The 17281-nt window shown below is 39.8% G+C and overlaps 1 protein-coding gene across 1 annotated transcript in view; it reads left to right on the plus strand.

Moving 5' to 3' along the window:
• The window catches only part of PKHD1 (PKHD1 ciliary IPT domain containing fibrocystin/polyductin), a gene marked incomplete at both ends in the record, with an annotated part of 196628 nt that overhangs the window by 107058 nt on the left and 72289 nt on the right, over positions 1–17281 (plus strand). Inside the window, one exon of the mRNA XM_081342989.1 lies at positions 5877–6089. Coding sequence (XP_081199115.1) covers positions 5877–6089 — 213 coding nt within the window. The remainder of the gene's footprint in view (positions 1–5876; positions 6090–17281) is intronic.

Here is a 17281-nt window from a genome sequence, read left to right on the forward strand (position 1 = left end):
GCTGATAGGTCTGTAGTTTCTTGGATCTATTTTTTCCCCCTTTTTTGAAGATGGGAACTACATCAGCTCTCTTCCAGTCCTCTGGTAGTTCCCCAGTGCTCCAGGATCTTTGAAAAATATAGTTCAGTGGTTCTGAGTTCACGTCTGCCAGTTCCTTGAGAACTTTGGGGTGTAATCCATCTGGTCCTGGTGATTTGAACTCGTCTAGGCTGGACAGGTGCTCACTTACCATGGAACTGATTAGTGACAATGTTGCTGATGCATTGTGATGACTGCTCTGACTTTTATCATATCAAATTACCAGGTTTTTGGATCCTAAGATAAATAGAAGGGAAGTAAAAGAGAAATTCTGATATTTCTCCTTCCTCAGATCTCCAAAAGCCACACTAGAGTCTTGCTGTCCCCTCCTGGTGTAGGAGGAAAGATGGAATGAGCTGGAAGAAGGAAGGACAACACTTTCTAGTTTGTGAACTTGTAAACTTAAACTAATTTATGTTCCAGTTTAAGCCAATGTGCTGAATACAGTAGAATCCATAAAATTGGAGAGGACCTTGCAGATCATGAAGAGTGTTTTTCTGCTTTGTGTAGGAAATCCAGTGTAAGATCATTCCACATTGTAGGCTATGTATTACTGCCAACACCCATTATCTGACTGCTTTGTTTTTACAAATAACCTTTTAATATTCAACCCTGCTCTGTTGTTTTATTAAACTCATTTAACAGCAGCAAATCCCCTTTTCTGTATTTCTGTATTTGAAAATTGTTCCTGCATTTCAAGAGGACTAGCTAGTGTCTGCTGATATCATCTTAGGCACATTAGTAACATTATCTGGATAATAATTGCTATATCAGTAAAACATTAAAATACATTAATACATTGTTTGCAGTGGGGCATGTGCCTCCTTTCGTTAAGAATTTCCAAGTGTGTCTTGATAAGATTTTTGTATAATGGAGGAAATCTCTAAGTGCTTTGCACTGTTAACTTTAGGAATGCATAACGGCTCATGAGAGAGATAATATTTTTTTATTGGCTTTCTGAAAAATATGTAAAACACATTTTTCAGACGGTATTATTTGGATGATATAGCCATGTGAACTCAGGAAAGCTTGCCTTATCAACTCATTAAAAATAGCCTTTTGAACACAAAAAGGCCTTAGGAATACAGGAATAGTAACATTCCTGAAACAGTCTTAGTTTCAGGCTGAATAAATTAAAGAATCTACTTCATATGCTCTTTTTAATTCCATAATGGAGACACCCGTATTGTATTCTGAAGCAACTATATTAGCAAACTTACAATGGAGCTTCCTTTAAGAAGCAAAGGTATTCAAGATTGCTTTAAATTACGATGTTGGACTTTTCATCTAACCTGCTTCTACTTAAAATATGGCTGTAGTACCTCCCACTTGGCAATAGTTATTATCTAAACAAATAACAAAGGGAGCTGGGAGTAGTGATGGTGGAGATGCAGGGAAGGGGAGAGGAGACAAAGGAAGATGTACTAGCAACTGGGCCAGAGATATTCAAATGAGCCACAATCTGAGCTAGCTCACAAATTGTCCTATAAAACATTATCATAATGCAGTTCAAAATGAGCCTCGCCACTGGCAGTGTGTCAAGTAGCAGGCTGTGCACCAAATGGGGCATTGCTGAAGTCACAACATCCACCCTTGCCCCATACTGAGAGATTTAACTTTTATAAACAAAAGTGGGGTGTCAATCCATGAGAATGGAAGCTGTGCTACAGGCAGGCTGACTCTAACCTAGCAGAAAGGCTACACAGTGTCTTGCTAGTTCATTTACTTTTATGGAAAAGCAGTGCTGTTCATTGCCTCAGAAGGGTTTCACTTGAGCTTGAAAGAATAATAAAACCTTTTAGCCTACCTTTTTTTTTAAAAAAAAGTGGCAGATAATAACACCACAGCAGATCAAAACATTGTATAATACATAGAGAAATGCATGTAGAAAAAACTGCTATCTTATTACCACTGATGCCTTAGCTCATCATGGAGAAACTGTGATAGGCCAGAATTTGGCAGGACTTTGTGCATGTAAGTTGCTTCCCTCTCTTTTATTTTAGATAGGGATATTTTAATAAATGAAACTGGAAAATTATCATTGAAATGAGCTCTTTTGTCTTCATCTGCTGCTGCTTGGAAATAAACTGCTGTTCTGGACAGAACTCTTCCTTCCTCTCTTTAGTTGACAAACTATATCAATATTATTATATATAGCTGTATTATATTTATATTTTTCAGGATACCCGGCATGAAAAAAAGTCCTATAAACTATAAAAATGCTCATGTAAACTTTGATCTGAAAAGCTGAACGCTTTCAAGATTGGATTTTGTTGAGATATTACTATCACTTTTTAAATGGCCATGGCATGCTTCCAAATGCAGAATGTGTGATGGTCATAAAATGGACCTAGCGCTTGTGACTGTGGCTTCCATTTGCTCCATTGTCTTTTTGTCACTTTAAGTCCCCACGCTTCCACTTCAAAATGCGAGTAGATCTAGTAGCTCCATTAATCAAGGAAGTGATCAACCGCCATGGTGTTTGGTCTTATTCGACTTTCTGTCTCACTGAAGCCTGTAAAAAAAAGTCCACACGGGTAAAAATAGGTTTCCACAGCAGCTGTTACCATTGCTGCTGATCCTGCCATCCATAAATGCCTGTATGCAATGGTCATGACCTCTCTTGCACTCTGGCATTTGCTCTCTTTGGCAAGCCTAGCCGCAACTGAGGAAGTGCAGTAAAGACAATGCGGCTTCCGTTTGGTTCACGTGGAGCCATTTTACTCCAAATAAAGATGCCGTATTCAAGCTTCTGATTAAATCACCATTGCTTGGCACTGGCCCTCTCAGGGAAAGGTCCAAGCAGCTTGCAGGAGAGCACATGCCATCAGAACAGATGGGCATACATGCAGATGGCCAAGCAGCATCGGCATCAGTTTGGGGAGTTTATTTCTGACTGAGAATGCTGAAGCAGCTGCCTCTATGCAACTCTGAGTGGGAAGAAGGCTTTGATCCAGAAAAGTGCTTTCATACGCTGCTTGACTTTAAGCACACATTGAGTTTCATTAATCCTAATGAGAGAACACTTGCATGTTAAAAATGCAGCACCCATTTAAATGCCTTGATGAATTGGGAACTGGAATTGATACTGTTATTGCATTATGAATGTGTGATTGATTTTTTTTGACTGATTGTAATGCAAGACTTTCTAGGGACTGCCTTCAACAAGTGTATGATGTTAGACTGGCTGGTGGTATGTTGGTATTACTAGTGAGAAATGTGTGATGCTTTCATAGTCAGCTTGGCAGACAAATGTTCATCGTGTTCTTTTTACTTGGGGCTCTGTCTGCTGCTTTCTTGTAGATGTTTCACTGCCAAACTAAGTAACATCATCAGTGAGAGAAGGGAATGGGGGGGGGGTTTGCTCTCATTTCATATTCCAGTGGTTTGCCCTGTCAGTGTTTCTGGGAGTCGTCTTGGTGGATCCTTGATTGTTTTTACTTTCTCTGAAATTCCCCATAACTAGATTTATAAAATCCTATAAATAAGAATGGATAGGAATGACATGCTGAATATTTCACAGGAAGTTCAGTTGTCTAAACTATATTGTTAGGCTTCTCTTTCAATTCCTACCTCTTTTCAATTATTCCAAACTGTTTGTATTCGGGTACTATTTCTATGGATATCTGATGGAAGTCCTTACTCTTAAGATCCATAGATCTTCTATAAGCATTTAATGCAGAAGAACCTTTTCTTGGACTACATTCGGGCTTAGACAGACACTGCCTCATTTCTTCATCTTGCACTATACAATGGATTTTTAAAAGCAAATTTCTAAAAGTGGTTTTCCCCCCCTTCTTGTTAAAGAAAGACTAATTTGGCTAAACTTTCAGTAGAACCAAAAGGGCATTGTGGTTGCCTGTTAATATATTTTGTGTATATTTTGTGGCTATTATGAGCAGCATTAATATGGGCTTTGTCGGTGATGCCAAAATGACATGAAACAAAGATTAAATGGAAGGAGGGAGAATTAAATGCCCTGTCCCATTACCTCTGCCTTTCCAGGGATAATAATACATTTCCTGGTAGTGCTTCATTGATGCTGCATGGATTCTAGGCAGCAGAAACTTCATCTTGGTCTATTCCCCTACCATCAAATGATCAAATGCTGTTACAATCCAAGGTAAATCTTCTCTGTTACTAGAGATGACACCTATGTTTGATATCTTCTGGGAAGTTCTAGAGAATGTTTCTTTTAATCTCCTTCCTTGAAAGAAGAAAAATGATGGAAAATATGTCTCTTCTTACTGTACCAAAGTGGCATACTTGAAGTTTAAATTATATATTTAGTTTGGTTGGAAGACCATCATAATTACTGTAAGTAGAGTTCATTTTTATTTTTCAAGATTACCCGACGGCTATGTAGGATATTCCTTGCTTTCTTGGGTAGCCATAACAAACAGTAAGAAAGGTTGGAGCCAAATACTTTGATTAATCAGCATTTATTATTTTCTGCTCATGGGAAACAGATCAAGCGCTATGAAAACAAGAAAGCAGGTGGCATGTATGTATGTTTATCCTTGTAGAGTAAAAGCTGCATATTTATTATAAATTAATAAAGTGCAGAAAGGGATGAGTTCAGAAGGCTGGCAGTTGAGACACATTGTATGTCATTTACCTGTTTAGATGGAAATGCCTGTAAACTCTGAAAAATGTTACAATTAGCTTAACAGACTGGAATGTAATCTTTACCTATCATAGCAATTCTTTCTGTCTTACTTTACGGATATCTTTATCACTCAGGCTTTAGCTTCCTCTTCAGTAATGTCTGGATTTTTCAAAAATGACAGTGAGAAAAAAAAGTGCCCACTGGGGAAAGAAGAAATTAGATTTTTAATATCACTTGAAAAGAATATTTATGATTGTACTTTATCACATGCATTGACATTGCCTGTGTCAGCTGTTGTCAGAGGTCTTCCATCCCTAAGTACGTGTTAAAAAAAATGTGTGTTCACAAGTATGGCTAGGAAGAAATTTGAAGATCTTTCCACTGGAGTGTGACACTGACACAGAGAAGTGCTACTTTGAGACACCAATTTAGGGAAAGTTTGCTTAATTCTCATTGTGGATCAATTTACTCAGCATGGATCTTATGTTCTTAAGCAAATAAAAATATTTTTGTGTGCTTGCAAATGATAGGAAAACAATCATTAACTTTCTGAAAGGGGAAATACCTTATTTAACATGTTGGTTTCCCCGAATATAGATTGCCACTGCGATTCAGAACCCAACAAAATAGAAAACAGAGTTGGAGCAGAAACTGGAACAGAGAAAGTCATCTGTATTTGTCAGACTATCATGTCATGTCAGGGAAAACAACTACGAGGCCAAAGAATAGAAAAAGAGTAAAAATGAATTACTTTTTCAGAGAAGTAAATCACAAAAAGGATCAAATCAGGGATGCTCAGGGAAACCTGAAAGACTTGGTGTATATGGATTATCTATAGGAGTTCAAATTTAAAACGTAGGTGCTGTGAAATTTCTGAAGCTTGGGTAAATACAATACAGGAGACAATGCCTTAAAGTTTAAAGTAATGAATAAAATTATTTTTAACTCCAAATTATCAATTCTTTGATCATATGATCTTATATTAGAAGGAGAAAGTAAGCTAAAGTCAAAGAGAGAGAAAAACGAGAATCAGAACATTTTGCTATTTTCTTACTAACATTTTTTCTTCTTCTAATGTTACATTGAGAACATGTTCTCCAGTTTTAGGAAACCAGCTCTACTTTCTTCACTGTGAATGATGTTGCATCTTATAACTGTTTACAGTTACTGTTATTGTCACTCACTTTAGGTGGCAAGCTGGCATTTATTGGCCCTGGACCCCTAGAACTTCACGCTCATTCTATCCTTGTGTCCGACGGAGGAGAACTTCAGATTGGGTCTCCCAGGAAGCCATTTTGTGACATGGCCCGTATCCATCTCCATGGAAGCACCTACTCCGAAGGGTTTTTCCCATATGGAGTGAAATTTCTGGCTGTGAGAAATGGAACCCTTTCCATGCATGGTGAGTTATATAGAAAAGATTTTGCTATCAAACCAATATGCCTTTTGATAATCTTCATAGTTGTGGTGAATATGGGTCAGGTTTAATGGAAAAATAATGAGATATTTAGAAGTGCTTAACTTTCACAATTCATACTGCTAAGTTTTAGATAGATAGATAGATAGATAGATAGATAGATAGATAGATAGATAGATAGATAGATAACCTTTATTGTCATATTTTTGTACTGTGGGCACAACAGCACACATTAAAAATGAAATTTAGTTGCTTGCTCTCAAAGTGTATGCATACATAACACGCATTTAAACATACTATATACAACATATGTATAGACCTACACCCTTACATATAAGTAACATATAACTATTAATCACTGTCCATCTTGAATACATAACAGAAGGAGGAAGCTTTAGGGTTAGGGTTAGGGTCTCTGCACCACCTTCCTGTTTGAAGCAGTGATGGTGCCAAACCAGACTGTGATGCTATATGACAGGATGCTCTTGATCATCCCCTTGTAGAAAGTGATAAGGATAGAGCAGGGGTGTCAAACTCAATTTCATTGAAGGCCGCATCAGCATTGCGGTTGCCTTCAGGGGGCCGGGTGGGTATGGTCAGGGTGGGCGTGGCCTACTGGGTGGGCGTGGCTAGAGTGCTTATGGCCTACTGGTTGGGTGTGGCCAGCTCTACATCGTTTGCATCAAGGGTGCCTATGGGGGCCTGGGCAGGAGTGGGAGAGATCTGAGGGTCTCTGGCAGAAGGAGGGTCTCTGGGCCAGGGACAAGGCAGTGGGGACCATTCCCTCACTGTTTCCAGGATGGCTTCGAGGGCCACATGAAACCACTTCACGGGCCGGATCCGGCCCCCAGGCCTTGTGTTTGACATGTCTGGGATAGAGGAAGGAAGTTGAGCTTTTCTCATGCGACACAAAAAACACAGGTGCTGCTGTGCCCGCTTCACCAGTGTCTCGCTGTTGAGCGACCAAGCCAGCCTACTTGTTAACTGCACACCCAGGAATTTGATGCTGGTAACCATCTCCACAGGTGAATCATTAATGCACAGAGGAGTGTGGCTGTGCCTGCCTTTTCTGAAATCGACAATGATCTCTTTGGTTTTTCCAGTATTTAAAAGTAGGCTGTTTTCCTTACACCAGTTCACCAAACCCTCAACCTTCTTATGGTAAGCACCCTCATTGTCATCATGAATAAGGCCCACTAGTGTTGTATCATCTGCGAACTTCACAATATATTTTGTGGCAAACCTAGCACAACAGTCATGGGTCAACAGGGTGAACAGCAGCGGACTTAGGACGCAGCCCTGAGGAGAACCTGTGCTCAAGAAAATGGTGTTAGAAATATCTGTTCTAGCTTGCACATACTGGGGCCTGTTAGTAAGAAAATCAAGAATCCAGTTGCACAAAGGAGTGTTTAAGCCTAAAAGGCCCAGAGCAGAGCAAGAAACAAGTGGCCCTCCAGATATTGCTGAAATTCAAGGCCCATCAAGTTAAACTGTCATGATTAAGGGAAAAGGAGACTGCTGAAAGATGCTGCAGTAGAAACAAAATCCCAGAAATTTTGTTGCAAAGTTTCAATGTATAGTTGACATGAAACTGTGGCGCAATTTCAGAAATGGGTCCGTCAACCTCCATTTAGGTTTACAATATCAGTTGTATCTACCACATCTCCACTTGGCCATTCTGGCCATCAGCCTATGCTCCATCTGAGCTGTACTATAACCTGTTGTCAGAAACATATGCAGAATCTTGCTCTTTTCCTTATTTAGAGCAGCAACCTTACAGTATGGGTACAGATTTCCTTTTGTAACTCCCTGCTGCTGTTCTGTCTAACCAACAATGAAGTATATTGGAAACATACTTTGTAGTGGATTTGAATCCAGTGTATTAATAAAAGTGCTAACATTCCAAGTTAATAATGAAAGTTTGACTGGATGGAACCATCCATAGCAATAGTAGCTTTGAGTATAGGACAAGAGAGAAAACAGGGATCTGTCAAGGAATCTAGTCATTTTATTTTGCTGCCACTGTTTGCTTTTACTTTTTTTTTAAAGTGTTGCCAGTTCTAGACAACCTATGGATAAATAATAATAAAAAAATCCACTGGGTGTGTCTTTGCAAGATCACTGTTATGTGTGTTAGGGAATCTCCATGAATGAATGTGTGTTTTTGTGGATTTATTCTGGATGTCCAAAAGTGCCACTTCCTTACCAGAAATTCCTTTATTTAAATATAGGAGGTAGGAGATGTGCCTCTTAGCATGGAGTGAACATTTTTTTAAAAAATATATATGTTTATTTAGGATTTATTTAATCTTGGAGGGAATGTTTGTGTTCAAATGGCAGACGATTTGGATTGCTTACTCTCCCAAGTAACATCAGACAAAAACACCCTGAATCCAGCATACCTGAACTTATGGTTAATTTTGGGGTAAAATCAGTTTATTCAACTAATGCTACATTAGCTGTTACTTACATATTTCTGTGGTTGTGATGCCTTCTTCTGTTAGTGAATTCACAAGGTAAATTCCAAATAAGGACAGATATGGGGCAAAAATGGAGCCATAGAAAAGCAGTGTTTAAGAAAAAGCAAAAATAATAAGTGGGTGTGAGAGAAGGCCTAACAGATCTTAGGTATATAAGAGAGGAGGGCAGTTGTGGGAAGAAATGGAGCCTTTAAAAGACATTTTTGAGTCCAGGGGAGGGGTGAAGAGCTAGAAAGTGACTCAGAGTAAGCCTACCTTAATTATATTATATACAAGTTGTTTGGGATTATTTTGCTAAGTTTTCAAGACTCTGCTACATTAAAGGTAAAGGTTCCCCCGCACATATGTGCTAGTCATTTCCAACTCTAGGGGCCGGTACTCATCTCCGTTTCAAAGCCGAAGAGCCAGCGCTTGTCCGAGGACGTCTCCGTGGTCATGTGGCCGGCATGACTAGATGCCAAAGGCGCACGGAACGCTGTTACCTTCCCACCGTAGTGGTCCCTATTTTTCTACTTGCATTTTTACGTGCTTCGAACTGCTAGGTTGGCAGAAGCTGGGACGAGTAACAGGCGCTTACTCTGTTATGCGGCACTCGGGATTCGACCTGCCAAACTGCCGACCTTCTGATTGACAGGCTCAGCATCCTAACCCACTGAGCCACCGCGTCCCTTTTCTGCTACATTAATGTACCCATAATAAAATCTTACCAGAAATCCAAGAGATTCTTGTTTCTTAAATCTGCTATCCCTCAAGGGCTTGAGAGTAGACTATGTTTCACCCAGACTTTCTCACCTGAACAACAGCAGCAGCAACACCAACCACAAAGCCTATTCAGGCATAGACAGTTGAGGGCTATTTGGAAAAGCAAAGACACACATGGAGTGACATTATGGCTGTGGGCTAGGTATTCAGAGCCACCACAATAAATTAGTTGAGTTCTCTACTGTAGTTTGCTGAGAGAGAGAGAGAGAGAGAGAGAGAGAGAGAGAGAGAGAGAGAGAGAGAGAGAGAGAGAGAGAGAGAGAGAGAGAGAGACCTATTATACAGTGAGTGAGAATATATGAGGAACCACTTTATCCCGATGGGACTAACCTGCCCCACTCATTTCAGTGGAAAGGGCCTACTTCAGATCCTGTTAGCCAAAGAATTTCAGCTGGCAGGGTCCAGGAGAAGAGCTGCTGTGGCCCCTGCCCTCTGAAATATTTTTCCATCAGAGGATGAGATCCATACCCACACTCTTGGCCTTCCGGAAGAGCTAAAAACTTGGCTCTGCTGCTTGGCCTGGGCTCCCAATAGGGCCCTGCTACAGTGGGTGTGGCTAACAGGATAGAGAAGATTCTCACACACAGACGCACACACCCACACACTCCGACTGCCCATCATCTTGGTTCTTAACTTTTAATCTTTTTATTCTAGTTTTAATTGTGTTTAGCACTTTTAAACTTCTTATTATACTGTAAGCTGCCCAGAGTTGCTGTATTAGTGAGATGAGTGGCATAGAAATTTAATATCTAAATAAATAAGAGAGATAGGAGGATGGCAAAAAGAAAAGTGGTTGTTTGACTCTTACCCTGTAAACCGTGCAGGTTCTTGAGAGAACAAAGCTGCCTATGTCTGTCCTGGATATTCTTGTTCGCTAGCAAGAATTGTGAATTTTAAATTCCAGCATACACGGAATGTTTTGATGTTAGGTGAAGGTTGCATGCTAATTGGAATAAAAAGGAACTGGCTTCTTCAAACACTATATGGTTTATAATAAGCACTCTTGGTTGGACTTTAGTACTGGGGATTGTATAATGTGAAACTGACATTTTTCTTCTTGCACTATATGCCTGGTATTTCAAAAGGAGAGAATGAACAACTTCTTACTTTCCTATTTTTCCCTTCTACTATGTCTCTATGAAATGCTCAGGTTCAAATCTCTAATCCAGTCCCAACAATGAGTTGTCTAGCCCTAATACCAAGCAGCAAGGGAGGGGCATAGGAATGGGACAGAAATAAGGTGGGTTTTCTTACTTCTTCCTGACAGCCCTTCCTCAGCCATGAATTTATAGCTTTGGCTGGTCTGGAACAGTCAAAGAGAACATTTCTTTTATGGGGTAGATTGCAGTATTTGACCCTTGTTCCACCTGGGTCTGTTTTTGTTCATTCCCCCTCCCCCCTTTTATAGACAGTGCTTTCTTAGACAGAAATCCTTGGTAGAGAGAGACAAGCATTTGTCTAGAATTGAGTTGTTTGCATAATGAACATATTTTCCTGTGCTGTCTTACTTTAAAAAAGCAGATATACTTTGTTTTCCGAATAGTTCTATCCATTGGTTGCAATGTCTGCAGCTGAGGCTAGAAAAAGGGAAATCAAAACAGCTCAGTTAGGAAGCTGAAGAACAGAGAGTAGTGTGGCCCTGAGACATTAATGGAAATGTTTCTTGGCTTCAATACTTTGGCAATGATGCCGCAAAGCTTGGGCTTGCTGTAGAGTTATATCCAGTCTGAGCTCAATTCCACTGCATGAGTACAATTACATTTCAGTCAAAGGATATAAGCTGCCATTTAGTGTGAACATAGTGGACCCTCCTCCCCACCACACACATACTCTTGAAATAGAGAACGCTTATTTTGTGCCTTCATGCTTCTTACATCAAACCCAAACACATTTGGGTGCCAATTTAGGATCAACTTGGCTTATAGAATAAAACAAACTGAAGTGTTTGACATTTTTTTTGTATTTCTTAGTTGTAGCTAAGCACACACTGAAATCATTAAACAAACAAGCTTTTGAATCATTTTTAGCTGTCTCTGAGTAGACAGAATGGAGTATAATTCCCACTTATTTCCCTTTCAAATAGTAAATTTTGCAGGAACAGTTCCATAGTGATGGCTGAATCTGATTGTTTAATAACAACGTGTCAGCTTCTCTATTTGATATGTTAATATGACTCTGGATTTTCCCAGAATTCTCTCTGGAGTGGCAGTTTGGCACTCGGGTGGTCAGAGTAGATTGAGAATTTTCACAGTTGCCTTTGGCTTCGCCCAGCTCCCCTGCCAGTCAGAGCACAACACCCATAAACTGCATGCCAATCAACGTCACTGTTAAAGGGGCTCTCAGTCAGCTAGGGTAACTTGAATTTTTGACAATGTAATTATGGCCCTTGCGTCCACAATAGAAGCCTGAACAGGATGGAAGGTTTTTTATTGATTGTTTAGAAGGGAAATTTATCAATGTCTCTGGCACTGTTCATATGTATTCCCTAAAAAAACACCTCTCCTGGCAAGTTTCCAAAGAGAAAACTAGTTCAGTGGCCTTGTCCATAGTTTTGTCCTTTCTGTCAAAATTGATCCTGACTGCTTGGGTCTCTGAAAGAACTTGCACAGTTTTGACCCATGTGGGTTTTAGTGAATAGCATCAGCATAAATGATGTTGCATTATTGCACATACAGTAAATCTATCCTGTTTTGTTACTGGGAAGTCAGTAACGGATGACAAGCCAGAGAGTTGAATTTTCAAAATGGCATGGGGACTTAAAGGTAAAGTTTACTCATGAAGCTTGATACCTTGATATTACTCTGTCTACTGATCACAGTTTATTCATATTCAATCTGTTCTATGCCCTCTATTCCTTTCTTTCTAGTCATTAATCAGTTCATCATCCTTGAGAACTCAAATCATGGAGAGTAAGTAAATGCTGCTACATTGCACTTTTGAGTTGAATCTTCTGTGCTTCTTCATGTATCTCCTGATTTTAATGGTTCATTGTTTTGTGTACTTGTACAATTTAACTATTTGTGGCAATATACAGTAGATCTGTATCATGCCCAATACTTTTTAGCAGATCAATGTGTGCTAGAGGCCTATACTTTTCCAGCTTCCACACTGATTAAAAACATTATTAAAAACATTTGTAGAATGCTCTATATCTTCATTTAATAATAAACAAAACTTGTCACAGAATTTGAATCATATATTCTAAGCACAACAGGGTGTCTTGAAGATGATTTGAAATTTCAAATAGGTGAATCTTAATCAGGAGGTGAGAGAGGAGCCCTTGCAGGGGCGGGCCGAGGAGTTTAGTCATCATCTGATGGACAAAATTGCTCAGATCCGGGCCGGTTTGGACTCTAACTGGGCAGAGTCTGATATGGAGGAATCGGACTGTCTTGAGCATATTATCTGGACTGAGTTCGATCCTGTTTCCCCTGATGATGTGGACAGGATTATGGGGAGGCTGAGTTCCACCACCTGTTTATTGGACCCGTGTCCCTCTTGGCTAATTTATGCGGCTCGGGAGGAGACACGAAGCTGGTTCCAGGCAGTAATATCTTCCTCTTTGAGTGAGGGTGTCTTCCCCACCGCTTTGAAGGAGGCAGTGGTGAGGCCCCTTCTCAAGAAGCCTGCCCTGGACCCAGCAATTTTAAACAACTATCGTCCTGTCTCCAACCTTCGCTTTCTGGCGAAGGTTGTTGAGAGTGTGGTGGCGCACCAGCTTCCTCTGTTCCTGGAGGAAACTGATTATCTGGACCCGTCCCAATTGGGTTTCAGGCCCGGGTACAGCACGGAGACGGCATTGGTCACGCTGGTGAATGATCTCTGGCGGGCTCGGGACAGGGGTTGTTCCTCTGTCCTAGTTCTATTAGATCTCTCAGCGGCTTTTGATACCATCGACCATGGTATCCTATTGCGGCGTCTCAGGGGGTTGGGAGTGGGAGGCACTGTCTTGCAGTGGTTCTCCTCCTATCTCCTGGGCCGCTCGCAATCAGTGTTGATGGGAGGGCAGAGGTCTGCCCCGAGGCCTCTCGTTTGTGGAGTTCCTCAGGGGTCAGTTCTCTCTCCCCTCCTGTTCAACATCTATATGAAGCCGCTGGGTGAGATCATTCGTGGTTTCAGGGTGGGGTATCATCAGTACGCTGATGATACCCAACTTTTATTCTCCACCCCGAACCAACCCAGTGATGCCCTCATCGTGATGTCTCGTTGCCTGGAGGTGGTCCAGGTCTGGATGGGGAGAAACAGGCTTCATCTCAATCTGGCCAACACTGAGTGGCTGTGCATACCGGCATCTCGGACTAACCAGTCCATTCCATCTTTAATGATGGGGGGTGAGGTGTTACCCCCCGTTGATAGGGCTCGCAACTTGGGCATCCTCCTGGATTCGCGGCTCAGTTTTGAAGACCATATAGGAGCCATGACCAGGGGGGCCTTTGCCCTGGTTCACCTGGTGCGCTAGTTGCGGCCCTACCTGGACCGAGATTTATTTATTTATTTATTGATTTATTGATGGGATTTATATCCTGCCCTATCTCCCGAAGGACTCAGGGCGGCTAACAACAAAACATAATAAGTACATAAATCAAGATAAAATGAAATTGAGAACATCAGTGCAATAAAAAATTAGAGAATTTAAAAAATGAATTAAAAATACTAAATATAAATTAATTAAAATGCCTGTCAGTCTAGGTCAGCCTGGTGGAGATGCCCTGCACACAGTCACTCATGCGCTCGTGACCTCCCGATTGGACTACTGCAACGGTCTCTACATGGGGCTGCCCTTGAGGACCACTCAGAGGCTTCAGCTGGTGCAGAATGCAGCCGCGCGGGTTGTGATGGGGGTTTCCCGATACTCCCATGTAACACCTCTACTCCGCGAGCTGCATTGGCTTCCGGTTGCCCTCCGGGTGAGATTCAAGGTGCTGGTGATGACCTATAAAGCCCTAAATGGCTTGGGTCCGGGATATTTGAGGGAACACCTGCTGCCGGCATCAAGCTCCCTTCGTCCTGTGCGCTCCCACAGGGAGGGTCTTCTCAGGGTACTGCCGGTAAAAGATTGCCGGCGGACAATACCCAGGGGGAGGGCCTTCTCTGTGGGTGCACCGGCCCTTTGGAACCAGCTACCTGTAGAGCTTAGGACTTCCCCTGACCTTCGCTCATTCCGCCGGGACCTGAAGACCTGGCTCTTCGAGCTTTCGGGCCTGGACTGAGAATATTAACTGGGGTTTTAATTGTATTTTAATTGTTATTGGGGTTTTTAGTTTCAAGGTTAGTTTAATCATTTTAATTGTTTTAATTTATGTAATTTTTTGGACTGTTTTAAAAAACCTTGTGAACCGCCCTGAGTCCTACGGGAGAAGGGCGGTATATAAGTTTAATAAAATAAAATAAATAAATAAATAAATAAATAAATAAATAAATAAATAAATAAATAAATAAATAAATCTTCTTGAAACTCTTGGTGGGTTAAAAATCCTTTTAGATGAGCAACTCATCAAAAATTGATCTTGAAGATAAATGGGGGCTACATATGAAATTGAGCTAGTTTATACTATTTGATGCTGTGTTTGTTATTACAAACATTGGAAAATTAAAATGCATCTTTTACTGGATTGCATTGATTCTTAAAACTGTAGAAACTGTCTCTGTCTTACAAAACTGAAAGGATACCAAAGGTTTGAAAAAATCTATAGTGAAAGATAAATTTACTTGAATCTGATCACAATTTATTAAGTACAATAAGTATGCCAGAAATACTAAATGTAAAGTTATGTTCATTTTTTCCCCTTTGGGTACCACACTCTACCATTTTTTCCTTTTTCTTTCTTACTTCAATTTCTCTCTATTTCTTTTATAGTTTTTGATTGCTCATTCATGCTAAGAAACAGAAAAAAAATCAGATTATCAAGGTTATTACTGAAAAGAGTTGCTGATGTGATATAAGCTTACCACTATTACTATTATGCATTCACTACACTACTACAGTTGTAATGTGTGTTATAGTATTCATTGTATAACCGCAGAAACTTGTTTTTGTCAATTTTTAGGCCTCATGTTAATATTTCACATTCTGGGTATTGTTGATATAAACAGTTTTTTGCTATAGAGAAGTTGTTCTCCCAATCATTGGGCAGTCGATAATTTAGAAAATGAATTAAATAATTGTGGAATTATACTGAACAACCATTTTTTTAATATTTGGGAATATTTCTGGCTGTAGACCTTTTGGTAAAAACATAATTATAAATTTAATTTATAATTAACCTTTCTTTTGTTAGAAATTATATATATATATAGGTAAGGTAAAGGTAAAGGTTGTTTATGCTGTGGGGGTGTTTTTCTATCTCAATGGCTTCTCTGATTATTCTGTTGTTAAAATGTTCAATTTTGGCGATAGTTTTGGTTTTTTTAAAATCAATTTCATGTCCCGTGGCTTCAAAGTGTTGGACCAGGGATGAAGTTTGTTCTCCCTTTCTGAGTGAGTTTTTGTGCTCTTCAATGCGTGCACTTATTCTTCTGTTGGTCTGTCCGATGTATGTGGTGGTGCAGGTGGTGCATGGGATTTCGTATACTCCTTGGTTTTCTAAGCCAATTATGTCCTTGGGGTTTCTTAGGATGGTGGATATTTTTCTGTCTGTGTAGAATGCTGTTTTGATGTTGTGTTTTTGGAGGACCTTGCTGATTCTGTCTGTGGTCCCTTTTAAGTATGGGAGGAGGGCTTTGCCATTTTTTTGTTCTCTGTCTTGGGTTTTTGTGGGTGTCTCTCTTCGGATTAAGTTGGTAATCGTGTTTCTTTGGAATCCATTGGCTGTTAGTACATTAGTGAGAGTGTGTAGTTCGGTTTTTAGGTGTTGTTCGTCAGCTAGGTGTTTTGTTCTGGAGATGAGTGTCTTGGCTACGGAGTTGATCTGTGCTGGGTGGTGGTGTGAGAGTGCGTTCAGATAGCGGTTTGTGTGTGTTTTTTTATGGTAGATAGTGTGTCCTAGGGAGCCGTTGGATTTCTTGTAGACTAAGACATCAAGGAAGGGAAGTTGATTGTTAGCTTCTGTTTCCATGGTGAATTGTATTTTGGGGTGTAATCTATCAACTATATATATATATATATATATATATATATATATATATATATATATATATATATATATATATATATATATATATATATATATATATATATATATATATATATATATATATATATATATATATATATATTTGATAGATTATTTTTTCCGCACCCTATAGTGCTACCATATTTGTTAATTACTCATGAATAAACTGTAGTAATTATTTTGCTTCCAAGATATTTTAGATCATGGTGGGACCATAGTCTTGAAAACTGTCAGAACAAACATCTCTCCCTCAAGTCCTTTTAACCCCTCAGTTCTTTACAGATGCTCATCTTCATTTCCAATGCCAAATTTTGCTGGAATGAGCACCAATTTGTAGTTTTGGCAGAAATCCAGTTTATTTTAAAGAGGTGGAATTACATGGAGGCTTCTTCAGAGCAATTTGAGAATAAAATGGTAGGGAAGGTTTCTGCAAATACATTATCTTTGGTTAATCCACCAAAGTGAATTAATCTGTGACAATTCAGAAAGTTGATAGCATGTCATTTTCACTCTGGACTATTTTTACAATGAATAAATATTAAGTGTCAGTATTCTAGTATGTGGTATAGATACATTCTTTAATGCTTGTATTTTGAGGAATAGTACTTCTGCACAATATCCCAGGTCTGGAGCAACTCTTTACTCCATCAGTGTATGGTACAAGCTGAATATTATTGTTGGCTCTTCACAAACGCCCCCCAATAAAAAGTCTTTTTTCTTGTTAGCCTAAGAAAATGAGATCCTTTTTCTTTTACCTTGCCTTCAGTGATGGAGAATTTAAGTGAGTGTATCCAATTTCTTTGGATGAGTTTTCTCTAATTGG

The sequence above is a fragment of the Vipera berus genome (genome assembly GCF_964194415.1).
Source record: "Vipera berus genome assembly, chromosome: 1".
Taxonomy (NCBI): domain Eukaryota; kingdom Metazoa; phylum Chordata; class Lepidosauria; order Squamata; family Viperidae; genus Vipera; species Vipera berus.